The sequence below is a fragment of the Panthera pardus genome, unplaced genomic scaffold, assembly GCF_024362965.1.
Source record: "Panthera pardus isolate Hobbes unplaced genomic scaffold, ASM2436296v1 HiC_scaffold_25, whole genome shotgun sequence".
NCBI classification, from domain to species: domain Eukaryota; kingdom Metazoa; phylum Chordata; class Mammalia; order Carnivora; family Felidae; genus Panthera; species Panthera pardus.
In genome coordinates, this window is record NW_026526821.1 from 27,488,408 (window position 1) to 27,509,987 (window position 21,580).

The window sequence follows — 21,580 nt, forward strand, 5'->3', positions numbered from 1 at the left end:
GACATCACGGAGAATGGCGACAGGTGGCAAAGGGGGGGCGGTACCTGGTAATGAGACTTAACGGGGGCCGGCAGCAAAGGCCACTCTCGCCGACAGTGGATGAAGGAAGACGATAATGAAAGTTAACGCGAGAGGGGGGTGACGGTGAAGTTCATTAACACGGCTAACAGGTGATGGTGAGTGACAAAAATGAGAGGATGAACAGAGGGAGTGGGAACGACAGTAAAATGATGGCCGCGCAGACAATGTCTGGTGATGTTGCTAATGGGTCATCACCGGGGATGCTGGTCAACGAGGCAAGGCTGAGGCGGCACTAACCTCCTCCTACGATGAATGGCAGGTGACAGTAAGGCACTGGCTAGGAGGGAGGCCAATACCAGGGCTGGAGACCCGAGCGCCAGATCAAGACAAGCCTGACTCCCATAGGTCCTGGGGACCGCCCACCCTTCTGCTCCCTCCCGGAGGGACCGTCACCTTCCGTGCCCACTCACTTCTCTGAACTTGCCCCTGCATTTCAGCATGTCCTGCCCATCCCGGATCTTCTGCAGAAGAGCCTCCTGATGGCGCTGCTGGTTTTTCTGTGGAGGGAGGAGAGGTCTGGCCCCCCAGTGCCTCTTATTGGGCAGCAGTGCGTGGTAGAGACCAGAGGGGGTGCAGGGGGCCTGGAGGCAGAGGACGGGGAAGAAAGCAGGGCTGGGGCAGGACCTGGATACCTACCCCAGCAGCTGCCTACTCACCACCACCAGAGATCTCAGAAGGTTTTTCTTCTTCCTCTGAATCTGCTCGGACAAAGACTCCAGGACCTTTCTGCGCATCTCATTAAGGTCATCCAGCTCATCCTAGGGGCCAGCAGGAGGGTGTTGGCCACCAGCCCTGTCTCCAGTATGGTCCAGTATGGCGGAGCGGGGCCAAGGGCCCACCTACCTGCTGGCTGTCCTTTATCTGCTGCAGCTGGCGCACAAGGTTGGCAATCTGGACCGACTTGACGGGGTACTCGCGGTCCATGTACGTGCTCAGGAAGTTCACTTCCTTCTGGGTCTTCTCGATCGTGGCGTTCAGCTGTTCCACCTGCTGCTCCAGGTCTGGAGAGGTCAGGAGGGACAGGAGGCAGGATCCTCCCTCAAGGACCCCTCCCAGGAGATGCGGGAGGCCCACTTACTGTGTGACCCTCGCCAAGACTGTCCCTCCCTGGACCTGTCTCCTCATGCACCTGCTCCCAGGGCAACGGGCCCATGAAACGACCATTAAGACAAAGTCTGTCCTGCCGCCCTCCATGGGGGTGGTGTCCCAGGGTCTGAGGCTCGCCGACACACCGCCCCTTCCCTCAGAAGGCTTCCAGTCTGCTCCGGGGAAAGAAACCACGGGCTCAACACGATCGAAGACCCGGGACCAGAGGGACCCAGCCACCGGCTCCCAGAGGGACCTTGGCAGGAAACAGAGGCAAGCTGGGGCTGGATTCTGTTGCCCAGCTATCTGACCTTCGGCGGGCTACTTTCACTTCCTTTCGCTTCGGCTTTCCCATCTGTAAAATGGGTGAACGGTCCCTGCCTCACAGGGAGCCGCAGTGACCGAGAGTGCCCGTAAAGGGGAAGCCTCGCGGGGCCTCGAAGCGCCAAGTGCTCCAGAAGTAAGCCACTAAGCTCTGCATCTTAGCAATTCCACCTGCCGACCCAGGGGGATGACGGGGCTGCTGGTTTCCAAAAGGCAGGTGCAAGGTGGGCGCCCTGCTGACCTCCCAGAAGCCAGAGAGGGGACCGGGGAGCTCGCCCCAGGGATCCTCACGCTTGATCTTGGATTCCTCCTTCTCCTCCCACTCCTTCAGTTCACACGTCAGCTGCCGCAGCTTCTTCTTGTTGGAGCACTCCAAGATGTCCACGATGGTCTGTGGGAGGGGTGGGGTCAGCTCGCCCCCCACCGTCTCCTGGCGCTGCTGAAGCATGGGCTCTCGGGGGACCCGGCACTTCCTCGGAGGAGCCCCCAGATCCAAACCCAGCCCCAGCCCCAGCAACCTGCCCGGAGGCTGGCCGACCCGCTCCACACGGTCCCCTCTACCACCCACCTCCGCCGATGGCACGGCCGCGCGCCCAGGCACCGGGCCAAACCCAGGCTGCGGTCCCCACGCCCCCTTCCTTTGAAATGTCACCAAGTGCTACAGATTTAAAACCCAACAGCCTTGGGGTGCCTGGGTGGCTCAGTCAGTTAAGTGTCTGACTTCGGCCCGGGTCAGGATCTCACGGTTCACGGGTTCAAGCCCCGCATCCGGCTCTGTGCTGACAGCTCGGAGCCTGGAGCCTGCTTCCGATTCCGTGTCTCCTTCCCTGCCCCTCCCCTGCTCATGCTCTGTCTCTCTCCCTCTCTCTCTCAAAAATAAATAAATATTAAAAAAAAAAACACCCAACAGCCTGCAAAGCCATGTCCTTCTCTCCATCCCCACTGCCACTGTCTTATTTAAGCTCTCTTCATCTCCTGCCTGCAATGCTACAACAGCTACTGCTAACTGGCTGTCCTTAGATCCATGCTCCACACAGCAGTCAGGATGATCTTTCTTTAAAAAAAAAAATAGGGGTGCCTGGGTGGTTCAGTCGGCTGAACGTCCAGCTTCGGCTCAAGTGATCTCATGGCTTATGAGTTCGAGCCCCGCGTCGGGCTCTGTGCTGACAGCTCGGAGCCTGGAGCCTGTTTCGGATCCTGTGTCTCCCTCTCTCTCTGACCCTCTCCTGTTCATGCTCTGTCTCTCTCTCTCAAAAATAAATAAACGTTAAAAAAAAAATTTTTTTTAATAAATAAATAAATAAATAAATAAAAGCTGACCTCATCTCTCTGCTATTTAAAACTCTCCAGTGGCTCCCCTCTGCCCTTAAATAAGGCCCAAACTCCTTAGCTAAGCTGACAAGGCCCTGGCCTGACCTTGGGCCAACATGTGGCTCCTTGAGCTATGTTCCCTCTCTCCACAGGCCTTGTATGCCCATTCGTTCTGCCCGCAACAGCCCTCTACCAGTGAACACCTACTTCTGCAGGTTTCAACCCAAGCATCCCTTTCTCCAGGAAGCCTTCCTGACCTTCCCATGTCTGGGTGAGAGGGCCCCTCTGGGTGAGAGGGCTCCCCACATCCCCTGTCCCCACGGCAGTACACATAAATGGCTTTCTAATTGCCCGTGACCCCACGAGGAGAGCTTGATGTAGACAAAGTGCCCCACTAATCACTGTTTCCCAAGGGCCCACAGGAAGCACTCAGGATGAACAGAAAAATGTATTAATGGATCAATGCCAGAAAATCAACAATGACTTTGTCTAAGTTTAGAGAATATTCTACTAAGTTTGGGATGAATAACTCTGCAGGTCCTTGGCTTCTCTTATAGACTGAATTGTTTCCCCTCTCCCCCACCAAATTCACATGTTGAAGCCCTACCCCCCAATATGACTGTATTTGGAGATAGGGGCTTCAAGCAGGTAATGAAGGTTAAATGAGGTCAAAAGGGTGGGGCTCTAACCCGATAAGACTAGTGTGCTTATAAGAAGAGGAAGAGAGAGCCTAAATGTCCATCAACTGACAAATGGATAAAGATGTGGTTTATATATACAATGGAATACTACTTGGCAATGAGAAAGAATGAAATCTGGCCATTTGCAGCAACGTGGATGGAACTGGAGAGTATTATGCTAAGTGAAATAAGTCAGGCAGAGAAAGACAGATACCATATGTTTTCACTCATTATGTGGATCTTGAGAAACTTAACAGAAGACCATGGGGGAGGGGAAGGGAAAAAAAAAGTTAGAGACGGAAGGAGGCAAACCATAAGAGACTCTTATACACTGAGAACAAACTGAGGGTTGATGGGGGGTGGGAGGGAGGGGAGGGTGGGTGATGGGTATTGAGGAGGGCACCTGTTGGGATGAGCACTGGGTGTTGTATGGAAACCAATTTGACAATAAATTATATTTTAAAAAGTTTAAAAATAAATTTTACTAAAAAAAAAAAAAAAAGAGGAAGAGACACGAGAGATCTCTCTCTCCATGTGAGCAAAGAGGAAAAGCCATCTGGGAACACAGAGAGAAAGCAGCCATTTGCACCCCGAGGAGAAAGGCCTCACCGCACCTCAACCCTCCTGGCCTCCTGATCTTGGACTTCCGGCCTCCAAAACCCTGAGAAAAAATGCCTATGTCTAAGCCCCCTGGTCTATCACATTTTGTTATGGCAGCCTGAGCAGACCAAGTTCCCAAGACGTCATTTTCTCTTCATCTCACAGGCTCCAGTGAGCTCAGTCCCTCTTCTCCCGGGGCAGACCGCGGCCAGAGGGAACTCCAGAACGGCTCCATGAAGCCATTTTCTCTGACTCTTCTCCAGCCCAAACTCCTGGGTCCCTGTGAACTTTCAGCTCTCTTCCAGCAGCTTCTCCAAGCCTCTCCCAGAGGAGGCAGAGGATGCCCCCTGGGTTCTCTGAAAAGCTGCACCACCCATAGACCATAAGCGCCATCAATAGACCATAAGTGCCACCACGGGCTGAGAGCGCAGATCACAGCATGCTGGGAGGAAGCCAGACCCTGGCGCCAGACTGCCTGGGTTCAAATCCCAGTTGCTAGGTGGGTGTGCTTGAGGGTGACCTTGGGCAAGTTACCCAGCCTCTCTGTTTCCATTTTTTCCGACGTAAAATAAAGATAATAGTGCCCACCCTAGGGGGTTGTTGTAAGGATTATATGAGTCTATACAGAGCACTCAGTATTACACTGTGTATTTGCTGATTGGGGTGGGGACTGCAGCCGCTTTCTCTTGCACACCTACTGTGTGCCGAGTACAACCCCGCGTTTGGGGTGGGTGCTTTGTGCTCTACTTCACAGAGCTCAGAGGTTAACTCCAATTAGTGCTGGCGTTGGGATGAGCCCCCATCTGGGTCTGATTCCAAAACCCAGGGAGGTGGGGCCAAGTGTGAGAGATGCATCTGCCAGAAGGAAGCCGCTGGTGCAACCGGCCGGGAGAGGCCGGGAGAGGGCACCCGAGCGCTCAGCGGGGCGGCGCCGAGAGCTGGACGGAGGTGCACAGGGCGGAGGCGAGGGGGGTGCAGTTAGGCCTCACCGCGAGGATGTCCTGCTGCTGCAGCATCGCGCGCGCGTTCAGGGCCGAGCTGTCCTCCATGTCCTGGATGGCCTTGACCAGCTCCCAGTTGAGCGTGGTGAGGAAGACCTCATGGCTGCACAGCTCCTGGAGTGAGTTTCGCTCGTTCCTGAGCAACGTCTGCGGGCGGAGGGGAGGGCAGCGATGGGAGGCGGGGCTGCGCGGGAAGGCTGGAGCCTCCCGGAGCCGAGGGACCGCTTCCCTCCCGCCGCACGCCCGCCCCCTTGTGGTCGCGACTGGTAAATGCGACCCCATTGTCTGAGGGTCAGAGCCGCGGAACTACTTCGTCCATCCTGAATCGCCCATTTTCCCCTAATTTTACACCTCGGAGGTGGGGGGGGGGGGGGTGCCTCTTCCAACCGGCGGCATGCCACAATCTGACAAAATTCTGTTCGTGGGTAAATAAGATAAAGCTGCACCTTATGATCGCTGGCTTCTTTGAGTCAAGAAGATACAGTAATACCAATTGTCATAAAAATAAAAAACACCCCAGGTAGGTAAGAAGGTGGCAGAGGTGACGGGCCTTGTGTGGAGAAGCAGGGGAAGCAAGAAAAATCGCTGCCGTTTCTCTGCAGGCAGCTGAGCTGAATGAGTAGCGTCTCATTTCGTACATCGCTCCCCCGTGGAAACAATGAGGGTCTGAGAGGTTAAGGGACTTGCCTAAGGTTGCCACCAGCAGGTACACAGAATCTACAATAAGAACAGTAAGAATTGTTGGGGGCCTACTATGTGCCTCACTCCAAACATGGCACACGGTATCAGGTCATCCCCTATGTTGACTCTTATTTCATTTGTTTAAACACATGCTATTTTGTTAATGTTTATTTTTGAGAGAGAGAGAGAGAGAGAGAGAGAGAGAGCGCGCACGCGCGCGCGCACACACACACACACACACACACACACACACACAAACGGGGGAAGGGGGGGGGCGGGGCGGGGACAGAGGATCCGAAGCCGGCCCTATGCTGTCAGCTGCGAGCCCAGTCATGACCTGAGCCAAAGTCAGATGCTCAACCACTAAGCCTCCCCAGGCACCCCAACTAACTCTTATTTTATTGATAAACGGAGACTCAGCCAGGTTAAGGGACTTGCCTCAAGTCACGCAGCCAGAAGGTAATGGCACCGGCACTGGAAAGCCAGACTTGTGATTCCCAATGCCTGTCTTCTCACGACACCAAGACCAGGAAGTGAGTGGGCTTAAAGCTGCGAGATGTGGCCAAGCCCCACAGTGATTAAAAGCCGGATGTAAGGTCTAGACACACTTGGTTCAAACACCAAGTCGGCCACTTACGGCCGCAGGGAACCTGGCCAGAGGCGTTAGCCTCCGAGAGCCCTGCTAATATTTCTCAAGGTCAGGAAACATACTTGCTTCAGAGAGCTGCTGTAGAAAACAGGCGGTAACATTCACAATCAAGCCCCTTGGCGGCAGTGCCTGGCACCCAGTGTGACTCAGGAACAGGAGCTGAAACTATCGCCACGGGCTCTAGCCCTCCACCTCTGCCATACCTACGTGCTCTCTTCCTCTGTTGTTCCTCGTTTCTCTGTCCTTTACTAGAAATCACCCTCTCCTGGCCCTCGGCTCCCAAACTCCTCATAGAATGAGTCATGGTGCAAACGTACAGAGTATTTATCACGTGCCCAAAACTGTGCTAAGCACTTCACATGCTCAATTTCACTTGGTACGACGATCAGCCTCGTCTCCCAGAAGCCCGCCGAGCCAACGTCGCCGGGGCTGGCCTCAGGAAGCTGTGCTCCCGCACATACCCAACTCCCAGGGGATTCGAATCGACTGTAGAATTCATGACCTCTGCCCTAGAAATGGATCTTCCCTGGCCACCAGATCTAGTGCAGAACCCCTGCTTTGTTTCCTTCCTGATCCTCACCCCAACCTGCAATTATATCTTTTTCTTATTATTTTTCTTACTTCTTGCCTGCCTCCCCCACTAGAATGTTGCAGCCAGGAGGGCGGGGGCAGCCATGTGTCGTCACAGCTGTAGGGCACAGCACATAGGACAGTGCCTGGGGCTCCACAAGTATGGGTTGAATAAACTGAGGAGTAACTATTCTTTGGGGTTTTTTGATCCATTTATTACAGGTCCCCCCCCCCCCCCCCACCACCACAACGTCAGCTCCATAATAGAACAGGTTCTGAGTGCTGTGTTCACGGCTGTGTCCCCAACACCGGGGATGGCACCTGGCACATAGTTTTCCCTCTCTCAAATGTAGAGGCATATTGTCCTGAGACTGAGGGGCAGAGTCAGGATCCTCTTCTGTCTCCGAGAGCAAATCGACTGGGTAGTTTCCGCTCCCTTCCTGTTCCCCCCCTTGTCCCCATGTCCATTCTCCACACAGCAGCAGCAGCCCAAGGACTCCTGTGAAAACGTAGGTCAGATCATCTCCCGGTTCTACTCAGAACCCTCCAGGGTCTTCCTGTCTCACTCAGCATAGAAACACAAAGCCCAGGGGTGCCTAGGTGGCTCAGTCAGCCTTCAGTTCAGGTCATGATCTCACGGTTTGTGGGTTTGAGCCCCACGTCGGGCTCGGTGCTGACAGCTAGGAGCCAGGAGCCTGCTTCAGATTCCGTGTCTCCCTCTCTCTCTCTGCCCCTGCCCCGCTCATGCACGCACTCTCTCTCTCTCTCAAAAATAAAATAAAAACATTAAAAGGAAAAAAAAAAAAGCCAGAGCAGGGAAAACAGAGCTGCAAACAAATCACCACCCATACCCCTACTCCCACTATCTTTCCTCATCTCCAGCTATACCAACCTCAGGACCTTTGCACTTGCAGTTCGTCTATCTAGAACATTTCTCCCTCAGATATCACTTTAGCAGCCTTCTCTGACTACCCTGTCTGAAACAGTCACAGCCACTCTTCCTCTGTGCCTCTCTAGCCCCTAACCTTATCTTTACACTTCTTCATTACTCTTATCATCACGGCACATATTATATATTTATCTGTCTTGTTTGTTGTCTGTCTCCCAAAGTAGAATGTAATCTCCCTAAGGTCAGAGGCCAGCCACATGACTGGTAAATCCTTAGAACAGAGCCTGGCACATAGGAGGCATTCAATAAATATTTATTGACTAAACGAATGAATGGTTACAAGAGACAACACTAGGAACTGTTTAGGAGCCCAGGTTTCAGAGCCAAATTGTCCAAGTTCTAAAGTCAGGATAAAAATAACACTAGAGGGGCGCCTGGATGGTTCGGTGGGTTAACCATTGGACTCCCGCTCAGGTCATGATCTCATGGTTCATGAGGTTGAGCCCCAAATTGGGCTCTCTGCAGCACAGATCTGGCTTCAGATCTTCTGTCCCCCTCTCTCTCAGCCCCTCCCCCTCTCAGAAATAAATAAAAACAGGGTGCCTGGGTGGCTCAGTCAGTTAAGCAGAGAGAGACAGAGCATGAACAGGGGAGGGTCAGAGAGACAGAGGGAGACACAGAATCTGAAACAGGCTCCAGGCTCTGAGCTGTCAGCACAGAGCCCGATGCAGGGCTCGAACCCACGAACCGTGAGATCATGACCTGAGCCAAAGTCGGACGCTTAACCGACTGAGCCACCCAGGCGGCCCAAGCATTGGGTTTTTTATTTCACTCAGGTAATGATCTCACAGTTGGTGGGTTCGAGCCCCACATCGGGCTCCGCACTGACAGCATGGAGCCTGCTTGGGATTCTCTCTCTCCCTCTCTCTCTCCCTCTCTCGCTCTCTCTCTCTCTCTCTCCTTGCCCCTTCCCCAAGCACACGCTTTCCCTCTCTCTCTCTAAATAAATAAACTTAAAAAATAAATAAATAAAAACATTTTAAAAAAATTTTTAAGAAAGAAAATAATAAAACAATAACAATAAACACCAGAAATATGAGTTCCTCCTTTAAGAACGCTGGGCCACCTCTGAACCTTTTTGCAAAATTGAAGGTTAAAGGGAAGAAAAGGTTTCATAGCATTCTTCCCTATTTCTTTATTTAGTAATTGTTCACTGAGCTCTTAAAAACTTTCTCGAAACAAACTGAGGGTTGATGGGGGGTGGGAGGGAGGGGAGGGTGGGTGATGGGTATTGAGGAGGGCACCTGTTGGGATGAGCACTGGGTGTTGTATGGAAACCAATTTGACAATAAATTTCATATATTGAAAAAAAAATAAAAAATAAAAAAATAAAGCAGAAGATGAACAAACATCTGAAATGTATTACCAGACATTTATTGATAGCCAAATCCATGAAATTTCATGGGGAAAAAAAAAAAAACTTTTGGGAAAAAAAAAAACTTTCTCGAAGAAGTTAATAATTCTTCTACGGTATTTTGTAGTATTTATAGTATTCAGTATTCTACTTTCTTCTATGGACACAAAGACTCTTCTTTTTGTCATTTCAAATACTTTGAAACGTTGTTCTGAAGCCATAGAAAACAATGGACGGTGAGAAAATTACTTATCTAAAATTGTATCAGAGGTGTGAAAAATGTACTAGTAAGCGTCTAAGCTCTGCTTCAAGGTGCATCGTATTCCACGAAAAGTTCATTTACTAGAAATGTCTTAATGGACAAGCCACCAGATTGTGTTCCTAATGCAGTGAAATAAAAAGCGATTCTGATCATTTTCCTAGTCTTTTTTTTTTTTTTAATTTTTTTTTTTTTTAACGTTTTATTTATTTTTGAGACAGGGAGAGACAGAGCATGAACAGAGGAGGGTCTGAGAGAGGGAGACACAGAATCTGAAACAGACTCCAGGCTCTGAGCTGTCAGCACAGAGCGCCACGCGGGGCTCGAACTCATGGACCGCGAGATCATGACCTGAGCCGAAGTGGGCCGCTTAACCGACTGAGCCATCCAGGCGCCCCTCCTAGTCTTAAACACAAAGGCAAACACTTTGCTTAAGTGGCTCTGGTACTACCATTTTCTGGCTATGTGACCTGGTACAAGTCCTTCATCGCCTTGCACCTCAGTTTCCCCATCTGTAAAATGGGGGTGACGATAAGCATGCCCATGGCATTGCTAACGAGGAAATGAGCCCAGCATCCACCAAATGTTCAGTGCGTGTTTGCTATCGCTGTCCCCCCACCCCTCTGCCCCCATCCTGGGCCCCGGTGCCTGTGGGAGGATGCTCCTACCTTCATTAGCCGGATTTTGGCCTGTGCCTTCCCAGAGTCCAGCTTCTCTCTGTGCATTTCTTGTGGCTGCCTCAGCTGGCTTGTCATCGACGTGGCGGACTTGGAATGCAACGCTAGGGCATGGGAAAAGGCAGAGAGGGAGTAAAGATATAGGCAGGCCTAGGATCGGGTCCCAGTACCATCCATTGAGGTGGCCCAGGCCCCAGCCCCACCCACTCTCGACCTTATAATATGTGACAGTGAGGCAGAGCATGAAACTCATATCTATCAGTAAGCTCCCAGGCCTCACTTTGGGCCTTGATATAAGGGACAGAGAAGTGCAGGAGGCTTCCCCGTGACCCTGGGCATGGACAGAGGGGAGGAGCGAGAAGAGTAGCACAGGAGACGGCCAGGTGCCCGCAATCTCTCCCACCAACCTGGCCGGTAGCAGAGTCAGACAGGGCGGGGGTTAAGGGCAGGAACTAATCAGCCAGACAGCCTGGGTTCGAATCCAGACACTGCTTTCCACTAGCCAGTGAATTTGGGCAGGTCACATGACCTCTCTATCCCTCAGTTTTCCCACCTATAAGATAGGAGTGATCATCACGCCTACTTCATCGGGTTGTCGTGAAGATTAAATGTTATTCTGCTTTAAAGTGTGTCGAGAAGTGCCTGATCCATACTCAGTGCTGAATATGCATTTCTCGTTGTCACTGCTGTTACTGATGACCTGAGGATTGGCATCAGAACCACAGCACCATACGAAGGCACAGGAGCTGTGCAAAACTCCCGACTGGCTGTCCGAAACACCTCTAAAAGCTGTGGCCCTGCCAGATAAGGAGTATACGAAAATAGTTCCGATCTGGGGCGCCTGGGTGGCTCGGTCCGTTAAGCGTCCGACTTCGGCTCAGGTCATGATCTCATGGTCCATGAGTTCGAGCCCCGCGTCGGGCTCTGTGCTGACAGCTCGGAGCCTGGAGCCTGTTTCGGATTCTGTGTCTCCCTCTCTCTCTGCCCCTCCCCTGTTCATGCTCTGTTTCTCTCTGTCTCAAAAATAAATAAACGTTAAAAAAAAATAAAAAAAATAAAAAAAGAAAGAAAATAGTTCCAATCAGAATAAGGCATTTGGAGGACGTGTTCTCAGAACCCCTGCTTCCTCACAGCGTGTCATGTGCCAGCCCGGGACAAATCACCCAAATCAAGGCACCTGGGTGGCTCAGCCAGTTGAGGGACTGACTTCAGCTCAGGTCACGATCTCATGGTTCATGGGTTCGAGCCCTGCATCGGACTCTCTACAGTCAGCACAGAGCCTGCTTTAGATCCTCTGTCCCCCACTCTCTCTGCCCCTCCCCTGCTTGTGCTCTCTCTCTCTCTCTCAAAAATAAATCAAAAAAAAAAAAAAAATCGCCCAAATCATCATGAATGCTGTGGCCACATTCTCGTCCCCGCCCCTCCCCCCAATCCCTACTCCAGGTGCAACCCAGTACAATTCAGAAAAATAGTATTTCTTCAAAGCATCGACACATCTAACCCTGGAAGATGTTAGTAATAACTGCTGAAGTGATGAAGTAAACTACAATAATGTTGTGTTAAAGTTATGAGTTATCTGTATACGCCGGGTATTTAATTGTAGTGTTTAAAAGATGGAATGATTAATAGATTAATATTGTGGTTCTAATTTAAAATGTGTAAATGAGATTTTGATTTAGATTTGTTTCAAATTAAAAGTTTAAGACGTTCTTATTAAATGTGTATAAATTACCGAAACATGAGAGGACATAAGATTACCCATATCTCGAAGTTTATTTATTAGATGTACAAGCATTATTTAAATGCTCGATGGTCTTTGTGAATCAGACAAGCGAACTCTTTGAAAATGAAAATTCAATATATGAAATTTTAAGATGTGGCTTAAAAGAATTAGGGGAAATTAATTAACCAACTTCCAAAATCCCCCTTTGTGGTGTTTGTAAAAATTATAAGATTAGCAAGTTGAACTCAAATAGTTAGGGAGATTTGTAGCTTTAATAATGACAATTTATTTTCATTAATGGCAGTAGCCCTGATATATCTTTTTTATTTTTAATTAAATTTATTACTGGGGCATCTGGGTGGCTCAGTCAGTTAAGCATCTGACTTCGGCTCAGGTCATGATCCCAAGGTTCATGAGTTTGAGCCCCATATCGGACTTGCTGCTGTCCGTACTGAGCCCACTTTGGATCCCCCGTTCCCCTCTCTCTCTGCCCCTCCCCTGCTCACACTCTCTTGCTCTCAAAAATAAAATAAAAAACATTAAAAAAAAAAAAACACAGAGAGAGAGATCTTCTGTATCCTTAACCCAGTCTCTCCCAATGGTAGCATTTTGCAAAATCACCTACAATATCAGAACCATGAAACTGATGTTAAGACAGGCAAGATATAGAACATTTCCATCACCGCAAGCATAGTTCATGTTGCCTCTTTTAAATGTTTTTTTTTTTAACGTTTTATTTATTTTTGAGACAGGGAGAGACAGAGCATGAACAGGGGAGGGTCAGAGAGAGGGAGACACAGAATCTGAAACAGGCTCCAGGCTCTGAGCTGTCAGCACAGAGCCCGACGCGGGGCTCGAACTCACGGACCGCGAGATGATGACCTGAGCCAAAGTCGGCCCCTTAACCGACTGAGCCACCCAGGGGCCCCTCATGTTGCCTTTTATAGCCATACCCTCTTCCCCTCCCCTTACCACCCTCCCCCAGCCTGTGTCCCTAACCCCTGGTGATCACTCATCCGTTCTCCATTTCTACAATTTTGTCATTCCCAGAATGCTACATAAATGGAATCGTAGAATATATAACTTCTGGAATTGGCTTTTTTTCACTCAGCAAAATTCTGTGGATTCATCCAAGTTATTGACTGTATCAACAATCCTTTCCTTTTATTTTTGCGAGAGAGAGACAGAGCATGAGCAGAGGAAGGGCAGAGAGAGGGAGGGAGACACAGAATCTGAACAATCCTTTCCTTTTTATCAATGGATAGTATTCCGTGGTATGGATGTACCATAGCTTATTTAACCATTAACCATTAAAGGACATCTGGATTGCTTCCAGTTTGAGAGTATTATGAATAAGGCTGCTATGGAACATTCATGCACTGGTTTTTGTGTGACCCTAAGTTGTCACGTCACGGGAATGAATGCCCAAGAGTGCAATTGTTGAACCGTGATGAGAACTGCATGTTGGTTTCATTAGAAACTGCCGAAGTCTCTTCCAGAGCGGCTGTAGCATTTTACATGCCCACCAGCAACACATGCATCGTCCAGCTTCTCCTCTTTGCCGGCATTCGGTGTTATCACTATTTTTCATTTTAGCCATTCTGATAGGCGTGTGGTGACAAGTCACTGTGGTGTAACTTGCACGGCCCTAATGGATAATGATGTCAAACATCTTTTCATGTGATTATTTACCATCTGGATATCCTCATCAGTGAAATGTCTCTTCATGTCTTTTGCCCATTTTCTAACTGCATTGTTCTTCTGTTGAGAGTTCTCAATATATTCTAAGCAGCAGTCCTTTGTCAGATGCAGTTTGCAAATATTTTCTCCAAGTCTGTAGCTCGTCTTTTCATCCCCTTAACACAGTCTTTCACAGAACAAGTTTTTACTTTTGATGATATCGAACTTCCCCATTTATTTCATTTTTCTTTTATGGATCAAGCTGTTGGTATAAAGTCTGAGAGCTTTTCACGTGGCCATGGGTCGCAAAGATTTTTCTCTCCTGTATTTTCTTTCCTAAAAGGTGTACGCATTTACATGAACACATTTAATTTTTATTTCATTTTACAATTAATTTGGAGTTAAGTTTTGTCTAACTTCTGAAACTCAAGTCAAGGTTCTTTTTGTTTTTCTTTCTCTCTCCCTTTTTTTGTTTTTTTTTTGTTTTTGTTTGTTTGTTTTTTCTTTTTGCCTATGGATGTCCACTTGCCCCAGCACTATTTGTGGAAAAGGCTTCCTTTTCCTCCACTGAGCTGTTTTTGCACCCTTGTCAAAAATCAGCCAGGTGGGGCGCCTGGGTGGCGCAGTCGGTTAAGCGTCCGACTTCAGCCAGGTCACGATCTCGCGGTCCGTGAGTTCGAGCCCCGCGTCAGGCTCTGGGCTGACAGCTCGGAGCCTGGAGCCTGTTTCCGATTCTGTGTCTCCCTCTCTCTCTGCCCCTACCCCGTTCATGCTCTGTCTCTCTCTGTCCCAAAAATAAATAAAAAACGTTGAAAAAAAAAATTAAAAAAAAAAAAAATCAGCCAGGCATATTTATGTGGCTCTATTTCTGGTTTCTCTGTCCTGTTCCACTGGTGTAGGTGTTTATCTCTGCCCATTCTATGCTGTCTTGATTACTGTAGCTGTATAGTATGCCTTAGTATCAGGTAAAGTGATTCTTCCCACATTATCCTCCTTTCTCAAAATAGTTTATTCTAGGGCCTTGGTTTTCAATATAAATTTTAGATTAAACCTATGTCTATAAAACACCTTCCTGGGATTTTGATAGGAATTACATTATACATAGAAATCAAATTGGGAAGAATTGGCATCTTTACTATGCTGAGTGTTCTTTTTTTTTTAATGTTTTTATTTATTTTTAAGAGAGAGAGGGAGAAAGAATCTTTTTTTTAATTTTATTAAATTTTTTTTAATGTTTCTTTATTTTTGAGATACAGAGCATGAGCGGGGGAGGAGGAGAGAGAGAGGGAGACACAGAATCTGAAGCAGGCTCCAGGCTCCGAGCTGTCAGCACAGAGCCCGACGTGGGGCTCGAACCCACAAACTGTGAGATCATGACCTGAGCCGAAGTCAGACGCTCAACCGACTGAACCACCCAGGGGCCCCCACTATGCTGAGTATTCTAATTGTGAATAGTATGTCTCTCCATTTATCTAGGTCTTCTTTGATCTCTTTCATTAGCATTATGTAATTTTCAGCATACAAGTCCTATACATTCTTTGTTAAGTTTATGCCTAAATGTTTCAATTTCTTTGGATTATAAATGTATTTTTAATTTTGGTTTCCCCATACTCATTGTAAGAACATAGAAATGTGATTGATTTTTTTGTGTACTTGTATTCTGCAACCTTGACAAACTTATTAATTCTAGTTTCTTTGAGATTTAGTAGATTCCTTAAGATTCTCTACATAGACAGGCACGCCATCTGTAAATAAAAACAGTCAAATCATTCTATCCGACTCATCTTGGTGTTGATGTCTGTCTTTTCTCCTTCATGTTGTGATTTTCCTTATTCTTGGTACGACAAGTGCTTTTGTCGTATCCTTGATGTTTATTTTTAATGCTTATTTATTTATTTTTGAGAGAGAGAGATAGAGAGTGAGCAGGGAAGGAGCACAGAGAGAGGGAGACAGAAAATCCCAAACAGGCTCTGCGCTGTCAGCATAGAGCCCGACATGGGGCTCGAACTCACGAACCGTGAGATCATGACTTGAGCTGAAATTAAGAGCCGGATGTTTGAGGTGCCTGGGTGGCTCAGGTGGTTGAGCGTCTGACTTCGGCTCAGGTCATGATCTCATGGTCCGTGGCTTCAAGCCCCGCATCAGGCTCTGTGCTGACAGCTCAGAGCCTGGAGCCTACTTCAGATTCTGTGTCTCCCTCTTGTCTCTCTGCCCCTTCCCCACTCATGCTCGCTCTCTCTCTCTCTCTCTCAAAAATAAATAAGCATTAAAAATTAAAAAATAAATAAATAAAATAAAAACATTTTAAAAAAAGAGTCCAATACTCAACCAACTGAGCCACCCAAGCACCCCCAAGTTTTAAATAATACTCTGGGTCCTACTTAATCTTCATTTTAGCAGACAGTCCGTCCCCTGTTGAGACGTAGCATACAGGCCAGATGACTGCTCACCCCTTTAGCAACCAACCCACGTTATTCTTTCCAGTTTTCAAAGTCTTCTTACGTTTGTTGTGTTACATCTAGGGCTTTTTTAGTTGCAAAAGGGAGGAACAAGAAGGAATGGGGTCATCCCGTCTTGGGGGAATCAGCTGATGCATCTTGTTGAAGACACAAAAGCTGCCCTCAAGGACATGACTTTGCTTAAGACATTTCACCAACCGAAGCCTCGGTTCCTTCATCTGTAAAATAGTGATTTTATCTCCCAGGTCGGAAGGAATGAATGAAGTGGTGACTTCCTTGTACCCGTCTATCTCAAGTGTATTGAAAGTTTTGCATAAAAAACATTTTTTCATAAAAAAAATTAAAAAAGGGACTCCTGGGGGGCTCAGTCAGTACACCTTCTGACACATGACTTCGGCTTAGGTCATGATCTCACGGTTTGGGAGTTCGAGCCCCATATCGGGCTCTGTGCTGCCAGCGCAGAGCCTGCTTGGGATTCTGTCTCCCTCTCTGTCCCTCCCCTGCTTTCTCTCTATCTCTCTCAAAATAAATAAAAATAAGTGTAAAAAAAATTTTTTTTAAGTTAAGTTTTGTGTAGTTACATGTTTGAGGTTGGGACTGTGAACTCTATGCAGCTGGAAACCCAATCTGTCTCCATCACCATAAGTCAACAACACTCAGCCCAATTTGGGGCATGTGGGTACTCAGCAAATGGATGCTGCTGAATGAATACATGAATGAATGAATGAATGAATGAATGAAGCCTCTGCAACAGAGCCTAACATAAGATAAGTCCTCAGCAAGTGGTAACTATTTTCATCATTGTAATTTACACAGAGGATTTCACCGGGTGTAAAGCAGGAATCTCTGTAGCGAGGGCTGCGAGAGATAACCTAGATGGAATTGCAGGAAGGGAGACAGGAACACCAACTCAGGTCCATGTTTCTCCGGTGCCCACAGACTCTCCATCGACCTGTGGTTAAGACTGTCCACCCTGGAGACAAACTGCCGACTGTCACAGCCTGGCCCTGCCCCCTCCTACCTGTGGGACCTTGGAAGTTACACCTGTCCATGCCTTATCTAGAAGAAGAGGTGATCGTCACAGCACCCACCTCACGGGGTTGTTGAGAAGACTAAATGAAGTGATGTGGGCAAAGTGCTGAGAACAGTATCTGGCACATAATAAGTGCTTGGCCTGTGTTAATTACTCTGGTTCTTACTGTGGTTGTATGTTACACATCTCACTGTCTCCCCAGTGACAGAAGGAAAGGAGTTTCCCTGTGGATGCTGTATGAATAGATCTAAAGGCAAAGACACAAATTCTGTCACTACCACCAGGCCTTGTGCTCAGCACTCAACATCCAAATCTCTTGACAGGGGTGTTTTAGATACATTGGAAAGGAGAATTTGTGGTTCTCACAAATACTGGGGGGCCTGATGGGCATCTGTGGGTGGGGGCCAGGGATGCTCGATAGATAGCCCCAGAATAGGACAGCCCCACAGAACACAGAATTCTCCTACTTCCTGTGTGACTTTCCAAAGCCCTATCAGACACTGATGTAGGTAAAAACCATATTTATAATGATCTGATCCCAGAACCTGACTCTCTTTCACATATAAACACAAAGAGGGGTCACCTGGGTGGCTCAGTCGGTTAAGCGTCCGACTTCAGCTCAGGTCTGATCTCACAGATCGTGGGTTCAAGCCCCGCATCGGGCTCTGTGCTGACAGCTCAGAGCCTGGAGCCGGCTTCGGATTCTGTGACTCCCTCTCTCCGTCCCTCCCCTGCTCATGCTCTGTCTCTCTCTCTGTCTCTCAAAAAATAAACAAACGTTAAAGGAAAAAATTTAAACACAAAGAGTATTTTGTAGGGGTTTATGGTAATGCTGAATTTTCCAAGAAAGCAGCTACAATCAAGGGAAGATTGTGCTCTGTTTTGTTAAGAACTTTACCAAGAGAGGGGCATCACTTTGGAAATTGTGACTGCAATGAAAAATCCCTCTGGACATTTGAGTCCCTAACATCCCACCACGTGTCACTCCGCATCTGTGAATAAGCTTCTGACTACTTTGTCATATCTTCTAATAGAGTTCACCCTGAGTATTTACATACTAAAATAGAAGTTATTTAACTATAAACAGCTTTCCTTTTCCTTTTCCTTTACTTTACACTGAGGGCATTATATTAATTTTTAAAATTACATACATGGTCAATTATATTATCTATGAAGTTTATCTCAGATACTAAAGGAATATGACAAAATATTTGTTATTAAAAGGAACGTTGGGTCTGAGAAGGTTAAGCAACAATGCTTGACGCAGATCTTCTCATTTAATTCTTGCGGCCATCCTATCAGGTCCTCATATTACAAATGAGAAAACTATGGGGTGCCTGGGTGGCTCAGTTGGTTGAGCGTCCGACTTCGGCTCAGGTTATGATCTCGCGGGTCATGAGTTCCTGCCCCGCGTCGGGCTCTGTGCTGATGGCTCAGAGCCGGGAGCCTGCTTCGGATTCTGTGTCTCCCTCTCTCTCTGCTCCTCCCCCCACTCATGCTCTGCCTCCCCCTCTCTTTCAAAAATAAATAAAAAACATTTTTAAAAAAATGAGAAAACTAAAGCTCAGAGAGATGAATGGCTTTTCCAAGATGGTAAAGGGCAGAGCCAAGAAGTGAACCCAGGTCTGCCTGAGCCAAGGGCCTGAGAACTCCCTCAGAAGGCATAACAACAATGTGGTGGAGATTATCCTGAGTTGACCAAACCCTGTTTTCTTGGCCTCCTGGACACACAGCAGGACATTTCTCCTCTTGTGGTTATGGGTAGTCATACGACTGAGCTACAGCCACCGGAACATGAGTGGGAGTGATATGTATCACTTCAAGTCTAAAAAAAAAAAAAAAGTCCACAAAATTACCCGTATCCTTGCTCGCTCTCTCTCTCTCTCTCTCTCTCTCTCTCCTGAGTGCAGAAGTATCTAGCAGAGGACTCCAAGGCCTCACAAACTGTCAGAGCCACAAGGCTGAAGAAGCCTGGATCGCTGAATGACCATGTGGACAAGATTACCTCCTCCCCTGCAGATCCACAATTGTTCTTTGACGGAAATGAGAAATAGGCTTGAATATTAACCCTTGAAACTTGGGGATTGTTTGTTACCGCAATTAGCCTACTCTAATACAGTTGATGTCACCAAAGGCCGAGGGCATACATGCTGTCCCATCTCCCATCCACATACCAGCCCTCAAGGGTTTCTGCCCACCTGGCGGGACACTAGTCAAAGCCTTCACTCTGCTCTTCTTGTGGCCTCTGGATTGTAGGACTGGAGGCAGAGTAGATGGCTTGGTTTTCTGCTTGGACCGCTGCCATGGAACATAATCCTACCAGATACAACACAATCAGTCACACAGCCTGATGGGTTCAAATCCCAGCTTCACCCCTTACAGATATCTGTGACCCTGAGCAAGTGACTTTACTCCTCTGAGCCTCAATTTTTCTCATCTGTAAACTAGGTCTAATTATAAAACCCACCTCCGCAGGTTGATGCGAGCAGTCCAAGGGATATTTGTGAAGCATGTGGTAAGAGCTTCAGAAATGCTAGCTATCACTTTTTTATCAGCCAGCCAGAATTTACTAAGCACATCCAGGCTGTGAGGTGCTAAGAACTGTGAGAAACAGAAGGCATGGAAAAGACCCAATAGAAAACCATAGTAGCAATCAGAGATAAATAAGAGAGCAGTATAAAATACCCTCACGTTCCGATAAGGTGATGAGAAAAAAACAGGCTCCGAGAATTGCCCCCGGATCCTACAGCGACTGTGTGACACAGGCAGGCCTGGAATTCAGGTCTCCAGACTCTATCACCCGGGACAGTCACAGCCTGGGGGTTCAGGGCAGGAGGACTGCAGGCCCAGGGTCAGCAAGCCCCCATCTGCTCCTTAGCGCTCCCGGACTCACCAGAATCTGGAAGTTGTGGACTGTGGAGCGAATCCCAGAGCGGTTGGGTCTGGAAAGAGTTGGGGCGGGAAAGAACGTCCATCACTCCCAACCCATGGACTGTAACAGCAAACGCGAACAGGGTCTCCCAGTTAACTACCACTGGAACGCGCGGGAGCTGGGAGAGCCCGAGGGAGAGGCGGGGCTAGGGAGATGAGGGCGGGGGAGGGGGCGGGGTCAAAAGACAACCAGGCCCAGACCAAAAGAAGCCGGGGGCGGGGGGGGGGGGGGGGACGCATGCGCACTTCACCACCCATCGATGCTCCTTTTACTTACTTTGGAAAGACATGGGCCATTGGGGAAAATGGAAGAAGAGTTGTGAGTCCGCGGGGCTCCGATCTCTTGCGATGCCTATTTATTCGGCTTCTGCAACTCTTTTGTCTGAGCGTGGACCACGTGGTAACCTAGGCCGCTCAAACTTCCAGCGAGACCGGGCTGTCCGTCTCCAAGGAAACGGACGCGGACTACCGAGCGCCTTGAGGGACTAACCTCTCAAGCAGAAACGTAGCTCGCCACATTCTGCTCAACTGGGTTTTAAATACCATCCTTAAGCTGGCCCCAGCCATCATCCTAAAGAATTACGTCATGTTTCTCTTCTCATGAAACCTCCATCACTTTCTTCTTCATCCTTATTCTTGGCTAATGATTTTGCTTCCTATTTCACTAAGAAAAATCCTGGGGATCAGTAAATTCACAGGTTCGTATCATCTCATGGACCCACCTAATTGCCTCCCTCCTATGACTGTATGAACTGCCTGTTAAGACCGCTTCCTACAACTGTGCACAGAATTCTACCCTCCTTCATTGTTCTCTGAGATACTGCCCCAGGAATTTCCACCTTTCCACTGAACCTGCCCCTGTCAAGGCCACCAGTGTCCTCCACTGTACTAACACCACAGTCACTTCTACTCATCTTTCTTGACCTATCTGCAGCATTTGACACAGCGGATCACTCCTCCCTTGAAACACTTTCTTTTTTTTTTTTTTTAATATATGAAATTTATTGTCAAATTGGTTTCCATACAACACCCAGTGCTCATCCCAAAAGGTGCCCTCCTCAATACCCATCACCCACCCTCCCCTCCCTCCCACCCCCCCATCAACCCTGTTTGTTCTCAGTTTTTAACAGTCTCTTATGCTTTGGCTCTCTCCCACTCTAACCTCTTTTTTTTTTTTTTTCTTCCCCTCCCCCATGGGTTTCTGTTAAGTTTCTCAGGATCCACATACGAGTGAAACCATATGGTATCTGTCTTTCTCTGTATGGCTTATTTCACTTAGCATCACACTCTCCAGTTCCATCCACGTTGCTACAAAGGGCCATATTTCATTCTTTCTCATTGCCACGTAGTATTCCATTGTGTATATAAACCACAATTTCTTTATCCATTCATCAGTTGATGGACATTTAGGCTCTTTCCATAATTTGGCTATTGTTGAGAGTGCTGCTATAAACATTGGGGTAGAAACACTTTCTAAACTTGGTGCCCAGGAAACCACTCTCTTGAGTGGCTTCCTGACCCCTTCTCTTCTC

At 48.1% G+C, this 21,580-nt stretch overlaps 1 protein-coding gene and 1 long non-coding RNA gene across 5 annotated transcripts in view; one reads left to right on the forward strand and one right to left on the reverse strand.

Annotated features, from left to right (window-relative positions):
- LOC109272616 (uncharacterized) overlaps positions 1 to 4,723 on the forward strand; it is a 23,375-nt gene extending 18,652 nt beyond the window's left edge. Inside the window, exon 2 of the long non-coding RNA XR_002082529.2 lies at positions 4,248 to 4,723. This is a non-coding gene — a long non-coding RNA (uncharacterized LOC109272616). The remainder of the gene's footprint in view (positions 1 to 4,247) is intronic.
- The window catches only part of CUNH20orf96 (chromosome unknown C20orf96 homolog), a 23,852-nt gene extending 2,850 nt beyond the window's left edge, over positions 1 to 21,002 (reverse strand). For 2 of the 4 annotated variants that reach the window (XR_008417749.1, XM_019458881.2), the window contains exons 1-9: positions 20,326 to 21,002; positions 20,011 to 20,059; positions 19,316 to 19,433; positions 10,214 to 10,326; positions 5,072 to 5,230; positions 1,783 to 1,882; positions 925 to 1,082; positions 738 to 839; positions 492 to 578 (exon numbers count right to left, since the gene is read on the reverse strand). Coding sequence is in view for 3 of the 4 variants with exons in the window: in XM_019458881.2 (XP_019314426.1) it covers positions 492 to 578; positions 738 to 839; positions 925 to 1,082; positions 1,783 to 1,882; positions 5,072 to 5,230; positions 10,214 to 10,326; positions 19,316 to 19,433; positions 20,011 to 20,059; positions 20,326 to 20,345 (906 nt within the window). In the remaining variant the exon portion in view is untranslated. Of the gene's footprint in view, positions 1 to 491; positions 579 to 737; positions 840 to 924; positions 1,083 to 1,782; positions 1,883 to 5,071; positions 5,231 to 10,213; positions 10,327 to 10,805; positions 10,936 to 19,315; positions 19,434 to 20,010; positions 20,209 to 20,325 lie in introns of those variants that run through there. The other 2 variants (XM_019458882.2, XM_019458883.2) reach the window with 2 other exon arrangements.
- Between the last annotated feature and the right edge of the window lie 578 nt (positions 21,003 to 21,580).